Here is a 22,989-nt window from a genome sequence, read left to right as displayed (position 1 = left end):
AGTCACTCATTTCACTAGAGTCTGACAGGTGACAAAATGTTTGATTTTGGTAAAAACAGGAAAAAAATGTCTAAGATTATAAGCTGCCCTGTTTTCAATGACTTTGCAAATTCTGCCAGTAGCTGGGTTTTATTTTCCATTAGGTAGTATGAACTGGGGTTTCTAAACAGCTGCTTACTCCCTTCACTCACCTTATTTCCTTAGTGCATGGTACATGTGGGAGCCGTTGCTGTGATGTCATTGCAGGAAGCCACCACAGTAGGAAGATGCTGTTATCCGTTCTTAGCAGTGGTCGGTGTCCTATCGCTCCTATAAATGTACCACTTCCACGTTTCATAGCTGCAGTTTGACCCACAGGACTCATGGTTTTGTCTTTAACACTAGGAAATACATGAGCCCTGGCTTTGTTTCACCTTCTTTTAAATTGTTAGTTTATTTCGATGGAAAGTGGCTCATTTAATGTTAATTAGGTTGACAAGTTGAAAGATCTTTCTTAATTCCAAAGTGCTCATGGGTTTTTTTAATTAGCTTATGGTTGTCGCTATAGGTAAAAGAGGTTAAGCAGCACTGTGGAGTGAAGAGAATGGAGACGTATACCAAGAGGAAAGAATTGAACAGATTACAAAATAAAATATTAAAAATGAAGCAAACAGTTACTAGCAGCGCAATGGTAAGAAAGAATAAAAAGCATCTTCTCCCTTTGGTCCAATCTGAGCATACCACTTTTTTTTTAAGTTTATTTAATTCATTCTCCTATTATTCTGGGGCATGCTGATGGCCAGTTAACATTTCCTAACACTTTCTTTAAAATGTTATGACAGGTACAGATTATAATTGATGGACTAAAACACTTTGAAAATGATTTTAAGAACTGCACATAGAACTAACTAAATATGTATTAATGCCTACTAATCTTTTATCACAATTAGTTGAATGAATGGACAGATTTGTAGTTCATTCTTCTGTGTATACCAGAAGTCTCATGCAAAGCCACACAATACAACTGTCACAGGGAAACCACAGGTTTTTTTTTTTTCCTGCCAGAATGCATCAGTGAATTCCATCCTATGTCACATGAGGTGCCTATGCTGACTGTAATCATAATATGCCCATTATGGCATACAATTGTTATAACCTTCGTAAAATAAAATACTTCTCTCACATGTAGGTATTTAAACGGACCTTCATCTGTTTTTAGATTTCAACCCAGCATAAAGATTCAGAGGTCAGACAGGGGTTAAGGGAAGTTGCTAAGCAAAGCCTTGTGCCATCTGCATGCGCAAGCTCATAGCTCCTGTTTGAGCCTCATAAGGTGCCAGGAAGCACCCCCACCAATCGAGTTTAGGAAGATGAAATGTGGGTTTCTAATGCGCCTTCCAAGATTCTAAGGTCAAGTTAGGCAGCGATAATAATCTTACCCCGGATCCCGTTGCACTTCCTGCCATCTCCAAACTTCAGTGTCATGCCAACCTGGACTTAAAGCTTGGCTCTACCAACTTATTAAATGGTGATGGGGGAGGTAATAATATTGTCTACTATGGTAGATTTTTGTGGAGACTCCCAAAGTACAGATTGAGGGATGTATAGACTTAACATGTGCATGGAATCTTCAGTTTAGACACCTCTGTGGCCAGGTCAGACCGATGTTGCTTGCATATACAATTTATGAAACCCAAACTGGAAAATAAGAAACTTGGGCAATGAAAAGTAGGCCTAATCCTGATGATTGACCAGTCCTTTCGGCACTCTGCTGATTTTTGTGGCTGGATCCATGGTCCCATGTGACACTCTAGAGAAAACTACTTTGAATAGCTTTTACCCTGCTGGGTGACTATCTAGAGGGTTATTAAATTGCCATCTGTCCCCACCTAAAGAATGGCTGATTCACTTTTACCTTAATGGACACAGATGAATTTATTAGAGGGCACATGAACACACACATATATGACATATACACATACATACATGTATTATCCCCACTATTGTTTTTAGTCCTCTCTGCTATCAAATTTCGAGATTTTGGTTTGTTTCAGAATTGGTTTTTGTCAAATTGAGTTTATCATCATCATCAACAACAACAAAAGTCATATAAAATGATCTTTCTTGACTAAAGGGTGGCCCTGCCACAAAAGTTGAATGAGTAATTTATAAAATTCTTAAAGAACCTGAATTCCTGTTGTGAACCATTTGCTGATGACTGGGTGTCATATTGTTGTTGAATTCTCAATAGAAGATTAGTGATCACAATATCGAGATGTCACGGCTACAGGAATCAATAGCTATTTGGGAGAAAAAGGTGGAAGATGTGAAGAGAGTTTGTGAAAGTTTGGAGGGAAAACTGTAAGTGTGAAGAAAGTTTGGAGGAAAAACTGTAAGTGTGGCACATTCTTCCTATAGGAGCACTTCTAGATCCTGGTCAGTTGGCTTTTTTTTTAAAAAAAAGCCACCTTAACAAAAAAAAAAAAAACCTGTGTCTCACAGTTGTAGAGGCTACAGCCATATAACCCCACTGCCCTGTGCCCATGAAAAAACAGTGCATTGTGGGAATAGGGTGTGGCATAGAGAACCCACTTGCAACATAGGAAGCAGAAAAAAAAAAGAGGAAAGCAAGACACTGTATCCCCAATCCCAGTCAGGGATACGCCCAGTGCCCTTAGAGCTGCTCTGGGCTCCATCTCTTAAAGGCCTTACAGTCTCTTACTATTACTAGCCTGGAGACGAAGTCTTTAACTCATACACTCTTGGGAAACAAGTCAAGCTTCAGCGTATGCCAACTAATATGCTTCCCTCATCCTCAGAAGCACATCTTCATTAGTAAATGCAAATCATATTTAGATTACTCAAATCCATAAGATAGCATTGTAGGGTCACCTCTTCACTTTGTCAGATTTTCAGATGTTGGGGTGAGGTAGGGGACGGTATTTAGGTGATGTAAACACTTGGCAAGTGAAGGAGCTCTTTGGGATGTGTTTTTCTCATGTCAGCGCCTCACTCTAAAAAAAATCCTATGAGGAAGGGCATTGGTGGGGAATGCCATGAGTCTAAGACTGTAACACACCCAGGCACAACCATATGCTTGCCTTATACTCAATCAAAGGGTCTTGCATAATTCACAGAGAAAATACAGGGAAGCCTCTGACAAAAGCCATTCCTATGTGAGGAACTGCACCCAGTCCAGAACTTGAAGCAAGTCTTTCATTCATCCAAAAAGAGCATGGTCTGCTTCCTTTGAGTAAGATGTTTTCATCCTCCTGTCTGTACCTGTACCCAGTTCTCTCTCCTTGGCGAACATGTGCACATGCATGGCTGGGCCAGACCTTCTGAAATGAACTGTGACAAGGCTAGCCTATCAGCCACAACTGGCCAGCAGATCTCTAAGTTCACATGAGAACTTATTTAGCTCAACTTTGCCTCCTGGACCAGTCAGGTCTGACTGTGAAAAGGGGATCTTTGAATGTGGCCTCCAAGTGCCCATCCCTGTGATTCAGTGACATTGGTGAGCTAAACTGCACCCCAAGTAGATCCCTAAAAGACAAGTAACTTCCCAATACAATCATCTGTATTGTATTTTAATGCTTTAATTAAAATCTTCTAAAATAAGAACAACAGAATACAATGCTAATCTCCCACAAAGGGGCCATAAATATGCACAAATCTTTATATTGGGTATAAGATTTTTAAAACAGGAATGCTCAGTTAATACCATAATTAAAGCTTGGGGAAAAAAATGGTGATATAATAGTTTCAATTCACCAATATTTCTAAAGGAAACTACCAAAAATGTAGAAGACATGAATTATTTCTCTTTTTTATTTTTGAGATTATAGTGTAATTACAGCTATCTCTTGCCTTTCCTTCCTCCATAGCCACCAGCTCTCCTTAAAATTCATGGCCTCTTTTTCACTAATTGCTATTGCCTGCATATATGGATATGCAAACATATATATTAAAATCTATTTGGCCTGTATAATGCAACCCATAAGTATGTTTTCAGGGATGGCAGTTTGACACTGGAAAACTAGTGTATGCCTTCCTGGAGAACACCACCTCTCCCACTGCCAGCTTTCCTCAGTTGCCTATAGTTTTTTGTGTAGGGTTGAGTCATCATGGGTGTTTCCCTATCCACTTTGGCAGGTCCACTGGTGTCATCTTTGTTTAGCTCACATGTATTTTAGGGTAGTGTTTTTTTTTAAGGTAAATAGTTAATAATGTGGTTCTTTGTGCCTTTTCCAGACATCCTTATCGTATTTTACCCACTTTCTTCTGTGTTTACCTCTCTCCCAATCCCTAAAGAACCCCTCTTTCCCACTTCCCTGATCATGTCACTAGGACCCCACTACCCACCGCCATATTGCTCCCAAACTCCCCTCTCCTGGAAATGGTCCCTTTTTAATGTCCTGATTTCTATAGTTACTACAGGATATGTACTCGCACCTGAAGACTCGGAGCTAGGAGTCTCCAATGAGAGAGAATGTGCGACTTTTGTCTTTCTGGGTCTGGATCTTCTCCATCCACTTAATAAGATCTTTTCTAGTTCCATCCACTTACCTGCGAAGTTCATGCTTTGCTTTCCTTTATGGATGAATAATATTCTATAGCATATATGTTCCACGTTTTTATTACTCATCCATTGGTTGAAGGACATCGAGGTTGATTCCATTTCCTAGCTGTTATGAATAAACCAGCAATGAACATGGATGAGCAAGTATCTGTGGAGTAGGATGTTGAGTCCTTTGGGAAGATGCCAAAGAATATTATAGCTGGGCCAGATGGTAGATTTAGTGAGAATTCTTCACACTCGTTTCTATATTTTCTGCAGCAGTTGGCAACCCCGCCAACAATGAATGAGGGTCCCCTTTTCCCTGCACCCCTTCCAGCTTTCGTTGTTGGTTTATCATTCAATTGATCTTTGTCATTCTTACTTGAGTAAGATGGAATCTCACAGTTGTTTTAATTTGCATTTCCCTAATTACTAGAAACAGTGGACATTTTGGAGAAATTTCTTAGCCATTTTTTTTTCTTCTTCTTTTAAGAATCCTCCATTGGGGACATTTTTTAAAATGGGTCATTGAGGGGTTTTGTTTGTTTGTTTGTTTGTTTTGTTTTGTTTGTTTGTTTTTATTGGATTTTCAGTTCTTTGTGCATTCTGGATATTAATTCTCTGTCAGATGCATAGCAGATAAAATTCTTTTTTACTTTGTGGGCTTCCTCTTCACTCAGTTGATTGTTTCTTTAGCTGTGCAAACAGTTGTTTTTTGTTTGTTTGTTTGTTTTTTAATTTTATGAAGTCCCACTTGTCAACTGTTGACCTTAATTCTTGGGAAAATGGAGTCCTGTTCAGTAAGTCCTCCCTTACTCCTGTATCATATAAGGTTTTCTTCTAGCAGTTTCAGCGTTTCAGGCTTTGTGCTTAGGTCTTTGATGCATTTTGTGCAAAGTGATGGCTATGGGTCTAGTTTTATTCTTCTGCATATGAATGATCAGTTTTCCCTAGCACCATTTCTTGAAGATGCTTTTCTTTCTCCAGTTTGTTTTTGATGTCTTTGTCAAATATTAAGTGTTTAAAATTGCATGTGATCATGTTTGGGTCTTCGGTTTTCTTCCATTGATCTACATGTCTGTGTAGTGCCATATTGTTTTATTAGCTACGGCTTTGTAATGTGTCTTAAGATCTGGAATCGTAACCCCTCCAATATTGCTCTTTTTCCCCTAGGGATTGTATAAGCTATCCTGTTTTTTGTTTGTTTTGTTTTGTTTTGTTTTGTTTGTTTTGGTGAGTCCATATTAATTTTAGAATCTTTTTTTTTTTTTTCTATTTCTTCAAAGATTGAGGTGGGGGTTTTGATTGGGATTGCATTGAATCGGTAAATAGCTCTTAGTAGAATGGTCATTTTCACAATATTAAGTCTACCAATCCATGAGCACAGGACGCCTATCCATTTCCATTGCCTTTCTCTATCTCTTTCTTCAGAAGTTTGGAATTTCCATTGTAGAAGTCCTTCGCTTCCTTGGTTAGGCTTATTTACAGATATGTTCTTTTCCTTGAAGCTGCTGTAAATGGGAGAATGTCCATGATCCACTCTCTGTGTGCTTGTGGTTTTTGCGGAGAAAAACTGCTGGTATGTGCAAGTAGACTCGGTATCTTGCCACATTGCTAAATCCACTTATCAGTTCTAGAATGTTCCTGATAGGATTTTTGCGACCTCTAATGTAGAGTATCGTATCATCTGCAAATAGGGATACTTTGACTTATTTCCCTACTTGTATCCCTTTAATTTGCTTCTGTTGCCTTATTTCTCCAACTTGTACTTTGAGTACAGTATTGAAAAGATGTTGGGACACTGGACATTCCTGTCTCATTCCTGACTTCAGTAAGATTGCTTCACGCTTTTCTCCATTGAGGGTGATGCTGGCTGTGGTGTCTTGTGTATAGTTCCTATTATGCTGAGGTATGTTCCCTTCAGCCTTGCATTTTCTAGGGCGTATATTGTGAAGGCTGTTGAATTTCATCAAAGGCTTTCTCTGAATCTAGTAGATGCTCATGTGATATTTTTCTTTAAGTCCCTATGAAGCTTAATAAATGTATTTACTTTCATATATTGGACCATCCATACATTTCAGCAAAAAAGCCAACTTGGTCATGGTGGGTAATCTTTTTAGTGTGTGTCTGCATTCTGTTTTCAAGTATTTTATTGAGTATTTTTGAGTCTATTATTCAGCAGGCCTGTAGTTTTCTTTTTTTTTAATTTATTTATTTATTTATTTATTTATTTATTTATTTATTTATTTATTCTGTTGTGTCTTTACCTGCTTTGGGTATTAGAGTGATTCTAGTTCTGTGGACTTTAGGAATATCTCCTCCAAGATAGAATGCCAAAAAACAGTGTCACCTGCAAATGCATGAAAAAATATTTTTACACTCTGTCTTATCTAGGGTTTTCTATTGCTGGTGAAGAGGTGCTATTACCACAGAAACTCTTATATGGGAAGACATTAAATTGGGGCTGGCTTACACTTCAGAAGTTTAGTCCGTTGTCATCATGGCAGGAAGCATGGTGACATGAAGGCAGACATGGGACTAGAGAAGTAGCTTAAGAGTTCTACATCTGGATCTGTAGGCAGCAAGAAAAGAGAGACACTGGGCCCAACTTGAGCATTTGAAACCCCAAAGCTCACCCCCAGTGACACACTTCCTCCAACAAGGCCACACCTCCTGATCTTTCTTAAGTGACATCACTCCTCAATGACCAAACATTCAAACATATAAGCCTATGGGGGCCATTCCTAGTCATGCCCCGTCACTTGACTACACCTAGGTATGCCCATTTACCACCACCATCACTGCCTGACTAGTCTAGACTACAGCTATCACTTTCAGGATGATTACTCCTCCACTGTTTTTCTTTCTGGACAGGTATCAGAGTCCTCTTTACAAAGCACAGATTCATTCATCATGTTCCTTTGCTCTAAAGATTTCCCCCAAGTTCCTTTCAGAGTCAAATATAAAATCCCACTTGACTCTTAAGAACCTATGTGATCTAGTCACCACTTCCTGCTCCAGTCGGATCATTCTCCCACCTTGACAGTGCCTAAGTCTACCACTGATCCCCAGGTCCTAGCCTTCCCTAGGTCTCTTAGATCTGTGTGTGGCTGGTTCCTTTCACAGGTCAGCCCCAAAGAGGTAATCCTAAACCATATGTCAGTTGTAGCACTCTTGTTCTCAAAGTCTTAGTGTCTTTACCCTGGTTTTCCTTCTTCGGAACATGTATCACTATCTGAAATGTAGTTTAATTGTTATTTGTCACTCTATTCTGATCACTCACTACATTTAATTTCCATAAGAGTCAGGATTTGACATATTTTGCGTCCCTTGTACCTAGAACAAATTTTGCACAGTGCATGTGTTCAATAATTTCTTCATGAATACATGCGTAAACAAATTACATTAATTCAGAATAATTAACTTCTAATTAATTCAAAAGAATTCACTAAATAAATTACATTATAATAAATGCAAAAAAAAGATTGTACAGTGATGAGGCCAAGGAATTTATGGTGTCATAAATAAATATGGCTTTGTGGAAAACATGTCCTAACACTCATGTGCTTTGTTTCCTGTATTCATAAGGCAGCATTTTCAGAGTCACAAGGAACGCCTAGATGCCTCATCTTCTAGCAAGAAGGATGTGTTCCTGGATAAAATACAGCAGGTAGGGTGACAGGAAAGACTTAGCTGATAATTAGATATAATTTTTAGTTATTATATTAAATATGCAACATTTGTTGAACATTTCTAAACTACTACATTTTCATAAACTACTATGGTCATTCACAGAAATGAATTGAGTTTCCAGTGGTTCCCAACCTTACGAATGTGAAACCCTGTAATACAGTTCCTCATGCTGTCAAAGAGTCCTTAGAGAAATTACAGGTCCAACTTTCTTTCTCCCAATAAGAACCCATTCAGCAAGCACCTGGCATTCCTGAAATGTTTCTCTATGCAGATGAGGCATTCCAGTACCTTAAGCTCCTGAGCCAGTGATCTATACCCACCCTGGATATTCCTATGCACTTCCCAAAGTTATATAGAACCGCCTTTGCTGAAGCTGGTCCCAGAAGCCTGTCATTTCTGTAGTGCTCACAGACCAATTGGATTTTTTGTTCATTGCTTCTGCTCCCTTTGCCCTCATGGACTGCTTTCATCCTACAATCCCCAGGGGGTGAAGGGAGGGTCACATCCAAAGATCATCTATGTGAAATGAATTGGATCTAGTTTTGGTTACATTTCATGTGATTTGGTAGCTTTTTTTTTTTATTAGGAATAACCATGTTTAATGGACATGTAAATTACTTAGGGAGATATAACCGTCTTGCTGTTCTGTAGTACCTGTAAAGCATAGCAATTATTCTACATTTGATAACATTAATGTTTCTTTAAAATAACTGAGCTGGATTAATCAGCAGGAGGATGCTCTAGATATTTCATTTTGCTTTTTTTTTTTTTAATCTGTTTTTCTTTGTCTTTAAACTTTTCCAAAGTCTTGCTTTTGTTTTTATTTTTAAATTTTCATGCTAAGTCTTCATCCTTACGGAAAGTCAATCAAGGTATTTTCTAAACTTAAGTGAAAAGAAATAGTATGTGTAAGTAACCATGAATATAAACCAAGATTTAGCCACGGGATACTCAATGACACATATATTAGGATAGTAAAAATTAGGGAGTGGGAAATGTGAATTAGAGCTGACAGGAAGGCATTAGCTAAGCGAGCATTAGAATGGCTCACAAGATGGCACTGACTGGCAAGTTTTGGACTATTGAACCTGCCTATGTGTATTCATGAATGACTGAGATGTTTCTTATTAATGGCATTGGAGGGGAAGCGTCCTTTGTCCCTCTTCTCTGGCCCCACATACACATGTTGAGTCCCATGGTCCACCAGTAGCATCAAAGCCCTCTGCTTACAGCTTCTCCTTCTGCTTTGCCCCAAATCAGCAGGGATATAAAACCCACCCTTTCAATGGATTTCAGAAGCAAATTTAGCAACACTGATTACTCCGTGAGCCACTGCCAATTGTGCTAGAATTTTTAGCGGGTGCAATGAAGACCTCCCATTTCAACATCACCAAAGTCTTCCACCATGTCCATTAACCTCTGGTTACTGTTATTCTACTTTCTGTTTTTATCCATTCCATTTTTTTTAAGATTCCACATATAAAAGTGGCCATGAAGTACTTATCTGTCTATGCCTAAGTTATTTTACCTGACACATTACCAAAGTTCATGTTTTTCCCAACAACAGGATTTCTTCTTGCTTAAAAACTGAATAGTAGGGGCTGGAGAGATGGCTGAGTGGTCAAGAGCACTGACTGCATTTCCAAAGGACCCACGTTCAATTCCCAGCACCCACATGGCAGCTTACAAACTATAACTCTAAGATCTGACACCCTCTCAGACGTACATGCAGGCAAAACACCAATGTACATAAAATAAAAATAAATAAATTGTTTTTTTTTTAAACTGAATAGTAGAGCCGGGCAATGGTGGCACACACCTTTAATCCCAGCACTTGGGAGGCAGAGGCAGGCAGATCGCTGTGAGTTCGAGGCCAACCTGGTCTACAAAGTGAGTCCAGGATAGTCAAGGCTACAGAGAGAAACTCTGTCTCGAAAAACCAAAAAACAAAACAAGCAGCAACAACAACAAAAAACCCTGAATAGTAGTTTATTATGTATGCATTCTACATTGTCATTAGCTTTCCATTGAGAGCTTAGGATTGGCTGCATACCTTGGCTACTGTGAACAATGAAAACATTTCTTTGGCCTGGTAATACATCGCTAACCTAACCTATTTATTATATCATATATACACATAACGGTAATTAAATATGTAGAAATGTAATTTTCATATATATACTAATGGATATAATTTCTAAAATTTGGTTAATTTCATTTTTGGAGTCTATATCACAAATACATTCTTTGTCATTGTCTTTTAGACCTCTCATATTTAAGTCTACAAACCATCTGGAATTTGTGTACCCATCTATGTTGTGAACAAGGTCCAGGTTCCCAGTTTTCTTAATTAACCAAATCCAGTCCTCTCAGCTACTCTAGTACTTTTGTGCTATTGCCATAAGTCAAGATGGAATCCCTTCATAAATGTATGCACAGACTGTAGAATTTCTGTTCTACTCATTTGAACTATTTATCCCCCCATAACATAGCAATACTATTTTAGTAAGTTTAAAATGAGTCTTCATAGATAAAAGAAGGCAGTTTTAGCTAGTCCTAGTCCTTTGAATTTCTATTATGGTCTGTCAGGAAGCCTGTTTGGATTTTGACTGGGCTTGTCCTGAGTCTATAAACGCCTTTGAGAAGGATTTCATATTTTCACAGTATGGAAGCTTCTAGTCCATGAAGATGGTCTATACCTCCTTTGCATCAAGTCTTCTGTTTGTTTGTCCGGTTGGTTGGTTGTCTTGTCCTGTTTTTAACTATTCAGCTGCACTGATGTATCCAATCTTTTAATCTATCCTCATCAAGATTCTCTCCTCGGCTTTGTTTGTTCATTTGTGTGATGCTATTTCTCTTCATTCGCCTTGCTCATTGTGTGAATTTCTGTCTCCCAAATTCTGCAGCCACTTGTTTGCACCGTCGTGCTGTCCTGTCTGCTTTGTTAGGCTCTAGCTCTGTGTGTTGCTGTTTGTTCCTGCAAACACTTTCCATCTCTCTTCCTCGTTGTCTGTGTTGCCTGCTCTCCTCTCCCTACTACAGCTCTCTAGAGAGAGCTGTCTTGTGTGTGCTTTTAGTTTGGGGTATTGATAAGCATGTGGTACCTTTTCAAATCTGTTATCCTGCCAAGCCATGTCTAATTCCCAGCCATAGGAGTCACATCTTCCTATGTCTTTCATTGTGATAAACAGCAGTTGTGTAGTTTAGTGTTTGATAGACTTCCAACTACAAAATCTCACCTCTTGAAGCACATTAATGGGCCCAGGTGGCTTTCTTTGTTTGTCTTCCGTCAGTATTACAGACACCCTCCTGGCTCTGTGGGGGGATTTGGCTCAAATCACTTCTGTCAAATTCAGAATCTGTTCTATAAAATATCACCACAGTTCTGTGTGTAACTTATGCCTGCCCTCTCACCTTCTGTGCCTCTACAATATTTCCAGCACCTTTCATATCACTTATTCCATGTGAATTCCACCTGTACATAGAAAATGCAAATTTTTGTAGAGCTTTCTGAATATCTTACTTTTCAAATATTTCTATCTGTATTGGTTTGAAGCAACAGATTTATCCTACACACACGTGCCTGGGAAGACTGGAGGATACAGAGCTCCAGTTCTACTTACCGTTCGACAAGCATGGCCAGAGAAGTTTTGAGGGAGGGTTTCAGTGAGAGGGCATTTTCTATGCCTTGGCACACCACATAGCCTGGGAAAAGGGCACAACGTTTTTGCTTCATGATCCATGATTGTTTATACTATTCCCTTTCAGCAGGAATTATCAATCTATGGTTTTATGTCACTGTTTCCAACCTTTCTGTACATTTGTCATAATTCCCAGAAAAAAAGCACCAAAGCATACAGTTGCATATGTGCCCTGGCATTAATTCCCTCTACCTTTGTGCAAGATCTGTGTTATGAGCAACGTACGCGGTATTCTAGACATTTGTCACCACAGTTCACTATCTCCAAGAAAGCATGAGTCAATTCCTTTAATTCTGTTTCCATTTATTTATTTATCTATCTATCTATTTATTTATTTATTTATTTATTTCCAGATGGGTGAAATGGCACACAAGATACAAGCAGAGAACAAAGACCTCCGAGACAGACTGAACACTATCCTCAAACAGTATAAGGTGGTCTTGAAGGAAGAGGAAAATGTGCTTTCACAGAAGAAAAAAGTCTATGATGAGTATGTCTTTGCCCGTGTGACTCGGCTTGCCACAGTTCCGGGTGTCTGCCTTGCTGACCAACCAAGTGATGGTTGTCCATCTAAGCTCATCTCAGTTTTCAACTCTGTTGACAACAAGATATTTTTTACCTAATAACCAATAAGCAACACTTCTAGTCTGCCTCTACAATGCTAAGAAATAGTTTTTCTCATCTAGATCAGTTCAAAGCCATAAAAAAAAAATAAATGTATTAGTTATACTTGTAAATCGTACTCAGGGAAATAGCAATTACCCTGAGACTTTCCGGTGAGCTCCACACATGTGTTCCCTTTCTCAGACAGGAGTTTGGTTAGTTGCAGTGACTTCAGAGAACATTCAAGAAAAATCATTTCTTGTTCACTCTCTATTAGACTCCGTTTGGTGAACAAACCTTAGTAATTTTACCTCCTCAACTATTTCTCCACTCTAGTCCTTTCTCTTCATTCATCCTTTTGCCTTGGTTTGCCTCTCAAAAGCTCTTCTCTTCTTCTGCTTTTCAGCCCCCAACCCTTTAACCCAACACCTTTCTATAACAACTGGATATCAATCCCTTGGTCTTATTGGGCTACAGACAGACTAGAAGAGGCATTCTGTCTCATTTGGTCTTGTATGGCTGGTATCTCACCCACTGCTGTATGGGTAGTCAATTCTCACAGATGCTTTCTTTATGAATATTAGAGTGAGATATTGAAAAAAATGAAAATATGTGAGGGAAATCCCACTTAGCACACCCGAAGTTACATCCCATGGAACATAATTGCTGGGTCCAGGCCCATGTACGTGAATCAGAGTTTATGTTCATTGTTAGAGCATTTAAGCTTTAGAGTTGCTGCCATCAGTGTGTCTCATCTGATGGCACAGAATGACAGCTGTTAAAACTCCTTGACTGCAAACCTTCCCCCACATCCATTCTAGAGTCAGCACCTAGGATAATAAAATGTGTTCATGACAAATGACCATAACACTAAAAATTCATTGTCGTTGTAGCCTTTGTCTTCATCTCAGTCTCCATAACAAAATGCCATCAACTGGCTGGTTTTGACAGAAATTTATTTTCTCAGCTATAAAGGCTGGGAGCCTGCAATGGCAGTGGCAGTGCCAATGTGAGCACGTTTGGGTTCTAGTGAGGGCTCTCTTCCTGACTTATAAAGTCTCCCTCATGCTCTCTCTCTCTCTCTCTCTCTCTCTCTCTCTCTCTCTCTCTCTCTCTCTCTCTCTCTCTCCTCTCAAGTTCCTCCTCCTCCTCTTCCCTCCCTCCTTCCCTCCCTCCTCCCTTCCTTCCATCTTCTCACCTTCTCTTTTCTCTCCACTTACATAGAAAAAGAGTGACTTCTCTTGCCTCTTCTTAGAAGGTCACTGGTCTCATCATAAAGGCCCAACCCTCATCTGCACTAAACCACTTCCCACGTCCCAAAGGTCCCATCTCAATATGTGCCCAGAACATTACCAAAACATTGGATCCTTATGCCTATGCATGATTCTTAAGCTCAAACATAGAAACGTGTAACTTAGAGAGCACAAGTTGCTTTGCTTTCTGCATCACACTAGGGTGGCTTTGAAAGTGAGTCACATAGACAGGATGCTCTCCTTTCCAGAGAAGTTCTTGTCACTGTTGGGCCAGTTAAACAAAGCCATAAACCTCTCTGAGCCTCATTCTCCCTGTTGCACATCAGAGCAGCAGCAGCAACCATAAGAGGTCTCATTGGTCTGCTCACCCACTCAATAGTCAGTTAATGCTTTCCACCAATGGGACAGCTATTAAAGCCCTTATCTTAGAGATGCTAAAATAGAGAATTTTCCACAGGTAAGGTGTCTTGTCCAAGGTCCCACTGCAGTTCAGATGTTCAGCCAGTCCGCAAAGTTGGTGTGACTAGTTCCTCTCCATTCTCAGAAAAATAAAGCTGATGGAAGTTCTAAATACACCGAGAGAGGCACAGCCACTCAGGCAGACAGAGTGCCGTACCACTATGCGTGGGCTGTGCTACATTGCTGTTACAGTTAGAAATCTTTCAGTGGCTTGGGAATTGTACATTTTACGAAAGTCTTGTGTTCTTGTGTTTATTAGTTCTCTGCTTCAGCAGAGACTTATTTATGTTTTTACGGCTCGTTTGGTTAATTATTCAGAATCTAAGCTTTCTCAACTCTTTAAAAAAATTTTTTTGAGATATTTTATTTTATGTGTATGGATGTTTTGGTTTCGTGTATATATGAGTACCTCCTGGTGCTCAAGGAGGCCAGAAGAGGGCATTGGATCCCAGGGACTGGGTAAGGATGGTTGTGAGGGGCCATATGGGTGCTTGAACTCAGGTCCAGGCCTTGGGAAGAACTACAAGTGCTCTTAACTATTGAGCCATCTCTCCAGTCCCCCAGTTCTCCTTAACAGAATTTATACATGCAATTGTTTTCCTTGCCTTTGTCAATAAAGGTTTTTTTTTTTTCTGCCGGTGGTGGCTATGCCTCTGTATTTAACCTCAAGATGACCGTCCCAACCTTCAGTAAAATGACTGCCACTTCTCTTTCTTCACCATAGCAACCAGAAACAGGTGTCACTTATTAATCAGAAGGAAAGCTTCCTGGAGCAGAGAAAGCTCAACATCAAAAATATGGAAGGTGGATTTGGAACCCTTCAGGATCTGCACGAGTATGGTGTTTTTTTTTTTTTTTTGTGCCTTTGCCATTTTAAACTTTTACTCTTCACTGTGTTTGCTTTTTAAAACTGGAACGATGAATCTGTTTGGACACGTAATGCATTACAAGGAAGTAGGCTTATAACTAGGTCTTTGTTGTTTCCAAGTTATAAAGTTCCCGAGCGGCAGGGAGCTCACTGTCGATGCATCTTTTACTGAGGGGGTGGACGGACATGTGCTACGGAAGCTGATGGCACAAGGGAGGGACCAGATTTAGGGCTGGTGACAAGCAGGCTCCTGACCATTATCTCCATGATTTTCACCAGTATCCTCCATTTTTGCCACTCCAAGTCATTTACATTTTTCCTAACAAAGTAGTGCCTATACCCAAATTTAATTTTTAAAGGTAGACATGTATAATTTATAGAAAAATTATTGTGTTCTCTTCACAGAAATAATATTTGTCAGTAGTTTGCCTCACATGCTCACATGCTATTAAATGCATATTTACATAGAGAGATGAGTGCATATTGTGCATATTTAAAATTAGACTTTATTACTCTATAACATGATCTTACATTTAAAATTCATCTGTGCAAAGACTGAAACACTGCTCAACACACTTGCCTTGAATATTCCAGCTCTAGGTTCAATCCAAGCACCACAGGAGACAACAGAGCAGAAATAAAAGAATAAGTAAGACCCAAGATTTTGAGACAATTAGAAGAAAAAAAGAAAAACACTTTAATATGCAGGAATAAACTGTAACTTTCTGAATAGGACTCCAATAGTCTGGGCATAACAGTGGAAACTGACAGACAGGGTTGCATCAAGTTATAAAGTTATTGGGCAGCAAAGAAAACAGTTACCATCATAAAGAGAAAGCCCACAAGATAGGATGAAATCTTTGCCAGCTACTCATCTGACAAAGAATCACTATCCAAAATATATAAAGAACTCAAAAAATTAAATACCCAATGAACAAAGAGTCCATTCAATGAATGTGCAAATGAATTAAACAAACTTCTCCAAATAGGAGACACAAACGATCAACTAATACATGATAAACTATTCACCATCCTTACCCATAAAAGAAATGCAGATAAGAACTACACCAAAGCCAGGCGTGGTGGCGCACATCTTTAATTTCAGCACTCAGGAGGCAAAGGCAGGCAGATAGCTGTGAGTTAGAGGCCAGCTTGGTCTACAAAGCGAGTCCAGGCCAGCCAAAGCTACACAGAGAGACCCCGTCTCGAAAAAACAAAAACAAAAAACAAAACAACAACAACAAAAAACTACACTGAGACCCCATTTCACCCCAGTAAGGGAGGTTAAGAAAGAAAATTATGGAGAGACCGTGTACAGAAAGGAACATTTATATACTATTAATGGCTGCATCAAATGAATAATGAAAACATATTAGTTACCGTTTGTTTGTTCGTTTGGTTTTTGGTTGTTTTGTTGTTTTGTTTTGTACAAAATTGGAACTGTCTAGAATGCAGAATTCCTCGATGGTTTGTTGATCTTGACCCCTCCCATGGCCGTGTTGTTCTCCCTTCACAGCCCGTGGGCAGCAAGCCTCCCGAGCTGTGTTATGGCACAGGTCTTATTTTCTACTCCCTTTGTGAATGATCACACCCTTTCCTCGGTACGACCACACCTCCGTTCTGGCCCCCACATTCCTTCCCACTAACTATTAGCCTCCCGAGGCCTGCCTTCGATTGCTTTCTTAGATTATTTCCTCCGTTCTTGGATACTCAGCCCAGGGCTTGCAGGAGCAGTTCAAGTGTCCTTCTATAAGATGGCCACTAACATTTTCAGTTGTCTTGTGTTTATCCACATTCATTGTAAGAAGTATGTTAAGACTTCTTATGTATTTGAAAATTAGAAATATAAAATCTAATATGTACAATTATTATCTTTAGAGCAACAAAGGAAGTATATCGAAAACAAATAAAAATCATGAATGAAAATCTGGAAAGAGAAATTCAGAGAAGGTAATGTGGTGTGTGTGTGTGTGTGTGTGTGTGTGTGTGTGTGTGTGTGTGTGTGTGTGATCAGTAGTCTATGTTATCAAGAGTCCAATAGAATCACTGTCCTAAATTAAATTGTATATAAATTCACTCAGATCTAGATGTGTTTGTTAGGCTGTGTTTTGATTTTGCATTGAAAAAAAACAAAACAGAGTTTTCCATGTCAGTTGAGGGAAATCACCAAAGAGCAAGATTACCAATATTGGCGCAATTAGCTGTCCAACCAGACTTCTGTGTCAACTTATATTAAGGGTAATCTGGGGAACAATCATTAAGATCACGCACTTTCATGTGAGCCACTCTGTCTTATTAATCCTAATCATGGCCCAGTTAATCTCTTCTCATTGCTCTTACTCCTGTATAGTTGGCAAATGATACTGGTCTCTGCCTTACAAATCTGTTGTGAATATCAAAGAGACAATTCATCAAAAGTATATAGAGCAAATGTACCTAGTAAGCAATCACTAGCACTTAGGTCCATTTTATTAGCATTGTTGTTGTTAATATTATAATTCATAAAACTCAAAATTGTACGTTTTTATAGTTCTCCAAAGATGCAGCATTGTTTTTCACTGTGGTAGAGAGAAAAGTGTGAGAATCTAAAAAGTTTCCTGGTAGCACCTGGCTGCTTTGGGTAATGGCATTACTATCGGCCCATGCTTCTCCCTTCTCCGCCATCCCTGGAGACTGTCTCATTTCCATTTCCAGCATGAAAGTCAAGAGCAGCTGGGTGTGGCTTCTGCACTATGCCTATGGGCATCAGAACAGTGCCTCACTTGGAAGCTGCTTACAGAGTCAGTGCTGTGGCAGCCAGTGTTCTGCCTTCTGTTCAGTCAGTGTACAGTGTACTTCATTAACAGCCCAGGCAATGTTGTAAAACTGTAGCCAGACTTGTTTTGCTTCATACATTGGGTAAACTGCCACGCCAATATAACTAATGGCAATTCTGTTTTGTTCTAATCTCTAGCGTCGTAACACAGTGGAAAATAGCCTGTGCAATAAAAAGGCACGCACGTTGGCTACTAAAGATAAAGTTGACCATGCAAAAAATTATAACTGAAATTGAGCTTGCAGAAGAGAGGCGAGTTGAATTACTTGATGAGGTAAGGGAACCCAGGGTGTTTAGGATTATGGTAGATCCTTATGCAGAAATCAGTAACACCCATTCAACAGTTAAATAAACATTATTTTCCTAAAAGGTATTTTCTTGAATTTATGGTTAGAGTGAACTCTTACTTTTTCTTTTTTCAGAAGTCTGTCCATTTGGTATATGACAACTAAAGATGTTTAAATCTTTTTATTTTGTTATATTTATTTATGTGTATATGAGGTGGAGGTTGGAGGACAACTTCAAAGAATTAGTTCTCTCCTTCCACCATATGGGTCCCAGACATGAAACTCAGGTCACCAGGCTACCTGGTAAACCATCCATAAGGTCTAAGAGAGGTTCATCAAATAAGTAATAGTGTTCTCTAGGGTGTGTCAGAAGCCTGAAAGAAGATCCTCCATTCCCAAAGATCCTTTATCACTTCTACACTTACCATTTGCACATCATCACCACCACCACCACCACCACCACCACCACCACCACCATCACCACCATCACCACCATCACCACACCAGCACCACCATAATCACCACCACCACCATTACCACCATCACCACCAGCACCACCACCACCACCTCCACTACCACCACCGCCACCACCACCACCACCACCACCACCACCACCACCACCACCACCACCATAATCACCACCACCACCACTATCACCACCACCACCTCCACTACCACCACCACCACCACCACCATCACCACCACCACCACCACCACCACCACCACCACCACCACCAGCACCACCATCATCATAATCACCACCACCACCACTATCACCACCACCACCTCCACTACCACCACCACCACCACCACCATCACCACCATCACCATCACCACCACCACCACCATCACCACCACCACCACCTCCACTACCACCACCACCTCCACCACCGCCACCTCCACCACCACCACCACCCCAGCCTTCTCATTCCTTGCGTTATTTTAGATTTTGTTTGGTAGAATACTAAACCTCTAAAGGAAAAGGGTACTTCCTCTTCAATGCTTGCTAAGAAATCCCGCAGCTTCTCAGGCAGTTTAGAAAAGTAAAATGAGCCAGGACAAGAGAAATGACAAATCTTGTTTTCCTCTAACTAGACAAAGCAGAGAGAGAAGGAGATCAATGCCTTTGTGAAACAAATTGAGAAATTTAAGATGGAATTAAGAGAAGAAGAGAAGTCATTTGTCAAAAAAGAAAAAAAGTTAATCGAAGAAGTATACAAGTATGAGGTAAATTTTATTTTGCTTCTAAGAATAATTTTGGAGGATTCTGTGAGGGAAGGGGGAATGATACTGCATGTGATCATGACCATGTAAGTATAAAATAAACCTTCCAGCATGAACAAAGACAAGGAAGGTCACAAGTTCATTCTGCATGCTTCCTCTTCTGAAAAAGGAAAAGAATTAGCAGGCTTTTTTTTTTCCAATTAAAACAAAACAAAGCAAAAACCACCCACATACTTCAAATTTTGTCAAGCAACAAGCAAGACACATTGCTTGGAGAGGTGAAGTTGTTTTGTACCCAGTGGGAGCTGTCACAATAAAGTGGGAGAACACTGAGGAGTAGCTCTCGGAACTCCTTGATAATGTCTGGAAGCCAAGCAGGAGCAAATCAAGGGGCACTAGAGAAAGGAGAAACAACATGTCCAGGCTTCCAGGTGCTGTGGACAGCAGGCATGTAGCCCCTCCTAGCCCACCCCACCCCTGCTGCCATGCACCTTTCCAAGGTGGTAACATTAAGCAAGGGCTGTTGTCTTGGAGGCAGCTGCTGGAAAAACAGCTAAAGGGACTGAGGTCCTGCGTAGAAGCATAATCAGTCGTAGATGATTGTCAAGACAGATGTAGCTTTCATCCACGCTATATGTAATGTACTGTTTTTTAATTGTTGAATGTTAAATGCTGGTACTTGCTTTGCTTTTAATGTCTAGTGTGTTGGATGTGGTATTATTTATTTATTTTTCTATTGCTGTGGTAAAATACCATGACCATGGCAACTTATAGAAGGAAAGGTTTATTTAGCTTACAGCTCTAAAGGGATGAGAGCCTGTTCTGATGGAAAGCCTGGCTCCAAGCGAAGGCCCACATCGGGACCACAAGCAGGAAGCAGAGAGAACAAGTTGAAAGCAGAACAAGGTGGTAAGAGCTTTGGCTGCCCCAGCTCTCAAATCACACTGGACATTGGGAATCAAGAATTCAAATACCCAAAACTACAGGGGATGGGTCTCATACAAGCCACCATGGGTATGATAATTGGCTGTGATGAATACGTAGGAGAAGGACTTACAAGAAGGAAAGACTCTTTTTAAGCCCTCATCGTTTCAGACGCTCAAGTCTATGGCTTGCTCCACTGCTACAGCCTTGTGATGAGACAAAACATGAAGGCAGCAAGAACCTGTATAGGACAAAGCACACTTCCTCATGGCCAGAAGAGGGAGGGAGAGAGAGAGAGACAGACAGACAGACAGACAGAGAGACAGAGACAGAGACACAGAGAGAGACAGACAGACAGAGACAGAGAGAGAGAGAGAGAGAGAGAGAGAGAGAGAGAGAGAGAGAGAGGAAGGGGCCAGGGGCAAGACACCGATGAAAGGCACATTCAATCATTACCTGCTTTCTCCAAATAGACCCTACCTACTTTCTTTTACACTCCCCAATTCCTCACCAAATAGCACTGCCCACGGAGGAACTAAGCCTTCAATACTAAAGCCGTGAGTGGCAATTCCTATGAAATCAAACACTTGGTAAACCTCGTGGAAAGATGACTAGTGTTACTCAGGGGTGATTACATGATTACAAAGCGACCACAGCCCTATTAGGCTGAAGCTTTCCTGACACTAATGAACTTCAAAGAGGAGTCTCAGCTGTGCCAAAGAGAGCTTTCTTTGAAGGAAACAAGTCTCTTACTGTATCAAGGAAATAGAGAGCCCTCAAGTTTCAGTATAAAATGTATTGTGATCTGAACCCACTTTCCCCTCAATCTCACCCTACCATGTGGAAATCTTTGTATATTGCCCATTCAAAAATAGCTAATTCTTTCTAATATGAATACTAAAACTAAAGGAGATATATTTTCCAAACAAAAATGTCATGAGAAAAACAAGTAAAAGGGGAGACAAATGGAATTTTTAAAAAATGTGATCAAACCTTTCTTTGTGAATTTAAAAAGTAATTCAACACAGACACAAAGACAGATCATCAATATGGAAATTCAAGAGCTTTGAGAAGAGATGTCAGCAACTGATGGCCACAAAGCAGGTTGCAGTGAGATATGAAAAATAATGCCACTTCCCCCCTTGATAACCACCATTCGTAACCCCAGACACATTTCAAATCTGTTTCTGCCTTTGGTTTATACCACAAAGATCCCCCAAGTAGAAATGAAACAACCTCAGGTTCTGAACCATAAAGTACCCTCGGGGGGACCATTGCCCTCTCCAGCAGTGAAATCTCCAAACTCACAAGACTCAAAGGCAAAACCCTTAGGCTCAATAGTAACAAGCTCTGTTGTCACTTAGATCTCTGATGCTTATGTCCTAAGGCGAACAGCCTTAAATATTAGTCTGGTTCATAAAACACAGTGTCAAAAACTGTTAAGTGCTGTCTCCTGGGCAATACTGTGCCCGGCTTTTCCTTGGTGTCTGGAGCTCTGCTATAATTCACCTATCAGAGTACCCCATAAGCCTTGTACATCACTGTGATTTTTGGGTCCTCCAAACTCAGTAGGATCTTATGAGAGACACAGAGCCTCTGTTGAACAGTTGGGTATAAAAGTTGATCTTCTCTGAACCGCTCAGTCTGCTGAAGCTCTCAACTGTACAGCCCCTGCTGGACTCTGAAGTTAGTAGAAGGAACACTTGAGTAACACACATGGGAAGTGAGCAGCTGACAGCAGGACCAATCAGAAGGTGCCGAATAAGCTGCAACCCACAAACATGGACTTCTGCCTTCCAAGACTCAGATTTCAGAAGTTAGGGCTCACCGTTACTATGTTGAGTAAACATGTGGTTCAGGAACCGGAGGTGCTGAAGAAAAAGCTAGAAGGAGCTGATGATGATTCAATCCCGTCGAATGCCGACACCCTGCTCCCACAGACAAGTAACAACTTCCCTGATCTGTGCTGTACCTGGGACCGACAGCCATTGCAAACACATGATATCTTGTCAACATGGCACTGACATCCCAGGCCCCATGCAGACAACAGAGAAGAATGGATGTAGTCATGTGTGTACCAGTACCCTTTTTCAGAAAAGGCAATACAGATAAGAAAAATTTGAGTTTCTTAATCTGTTCAATGGTAAGGCCTGGAGATATTAGTTTCGGCTTCCTCATTATACCTTTCAATTGTAGTTAAAACATGCACATACTTATTTTTCTGTCTTTTTCCCCCCCAAAAAAATATTCTAATGGTAATTTGGGTGTTAACACATAAGCTGTGAGCAAGACGCTCTACCAAGATGTATGCTAAAGAGTTAATCATCCTTTCTCTGTATTGAAAACTGACTTAGGTAAGCTTCTGGGTTTCTTGCCTCTAGATGGGCGCCAAGGGCCGGCTCCATCCCAGAATTCCTGTCATTAAAGGAGGAAAGAATGGCTATTAAATACCAGCTGACCATTCCTGCTTTAATCCACTCTAATTTGTAAATCTACTATAGTTTTCCAACAAAAACGATTATCCCATCTGGAACTAAATAAAACCTGAGTTGGATGAATGTTTCAGATAGGTTTCTATTACTTTAATAAAACACTGACCAGAAACAACCTGGCCAGGAAAAG

The 22,989-nt window shown here is 40.2% G+C and overlaps 1 protein-coding gene across 1 annotated transcript in view; it reads left to right on the top strand.

Annotated features, from left to right (window-relative positions):
* Ccdc175 (coiled-coil domain containing 175) overlaps positions 1-22,989 on the top strand; it is a 57,330-nt gene that overhangs the window by 16,193 nt on the left and 18,148 nt on the right. The window contains exons 6-13 of the mRNA XM_051146607.1: positions 548-670; positions 2,231-2,340; positions 8,129-8,210; positions 12,288-12,424; positions 14,974-15,084; positions 16,996-17,067; positions 18,071-18,206; positions 19,315-19,446. Of these exons, the coding sequence (XP_051002564.1) occupies positions 548-670; positions 2,231-2,340; positions 8,129-8,210; positions 12,288-12,424; positions 14,974-15,084; positions 16,996-17,067; positions 18,071-18,206; positions 19,315-19,446 (903 nt within the window). The remainder of the gene's footprint in view (positions 1-547; positions 671-2,230; positions 2,341-8,128; positions 8,211-12,287; positions 12,425-14,973; positions 15,085-16,995; positions 17,068-18,070; positions 18,207-19,314; positions 19,447-22,989) is intronic.

Source organism: Acomys russatus, chromosome 1 (assembly GCF_903995435.1).
Source record: "Acomys russatus chromosome 1, mAcoRus1.1, whole genome shotgun sequence".
Taxonomy (NCBI): domain Eukaryota; kingdom Metazoa; phylum Chordata; class Mammalia; order Rodentia; family Muridae; genus Acomys; species Acomys russatus.
Note: the sequence above shows the minus strand (reverse complement) of the source record. Positions and strands in the feature narration are given on the sequence as shown.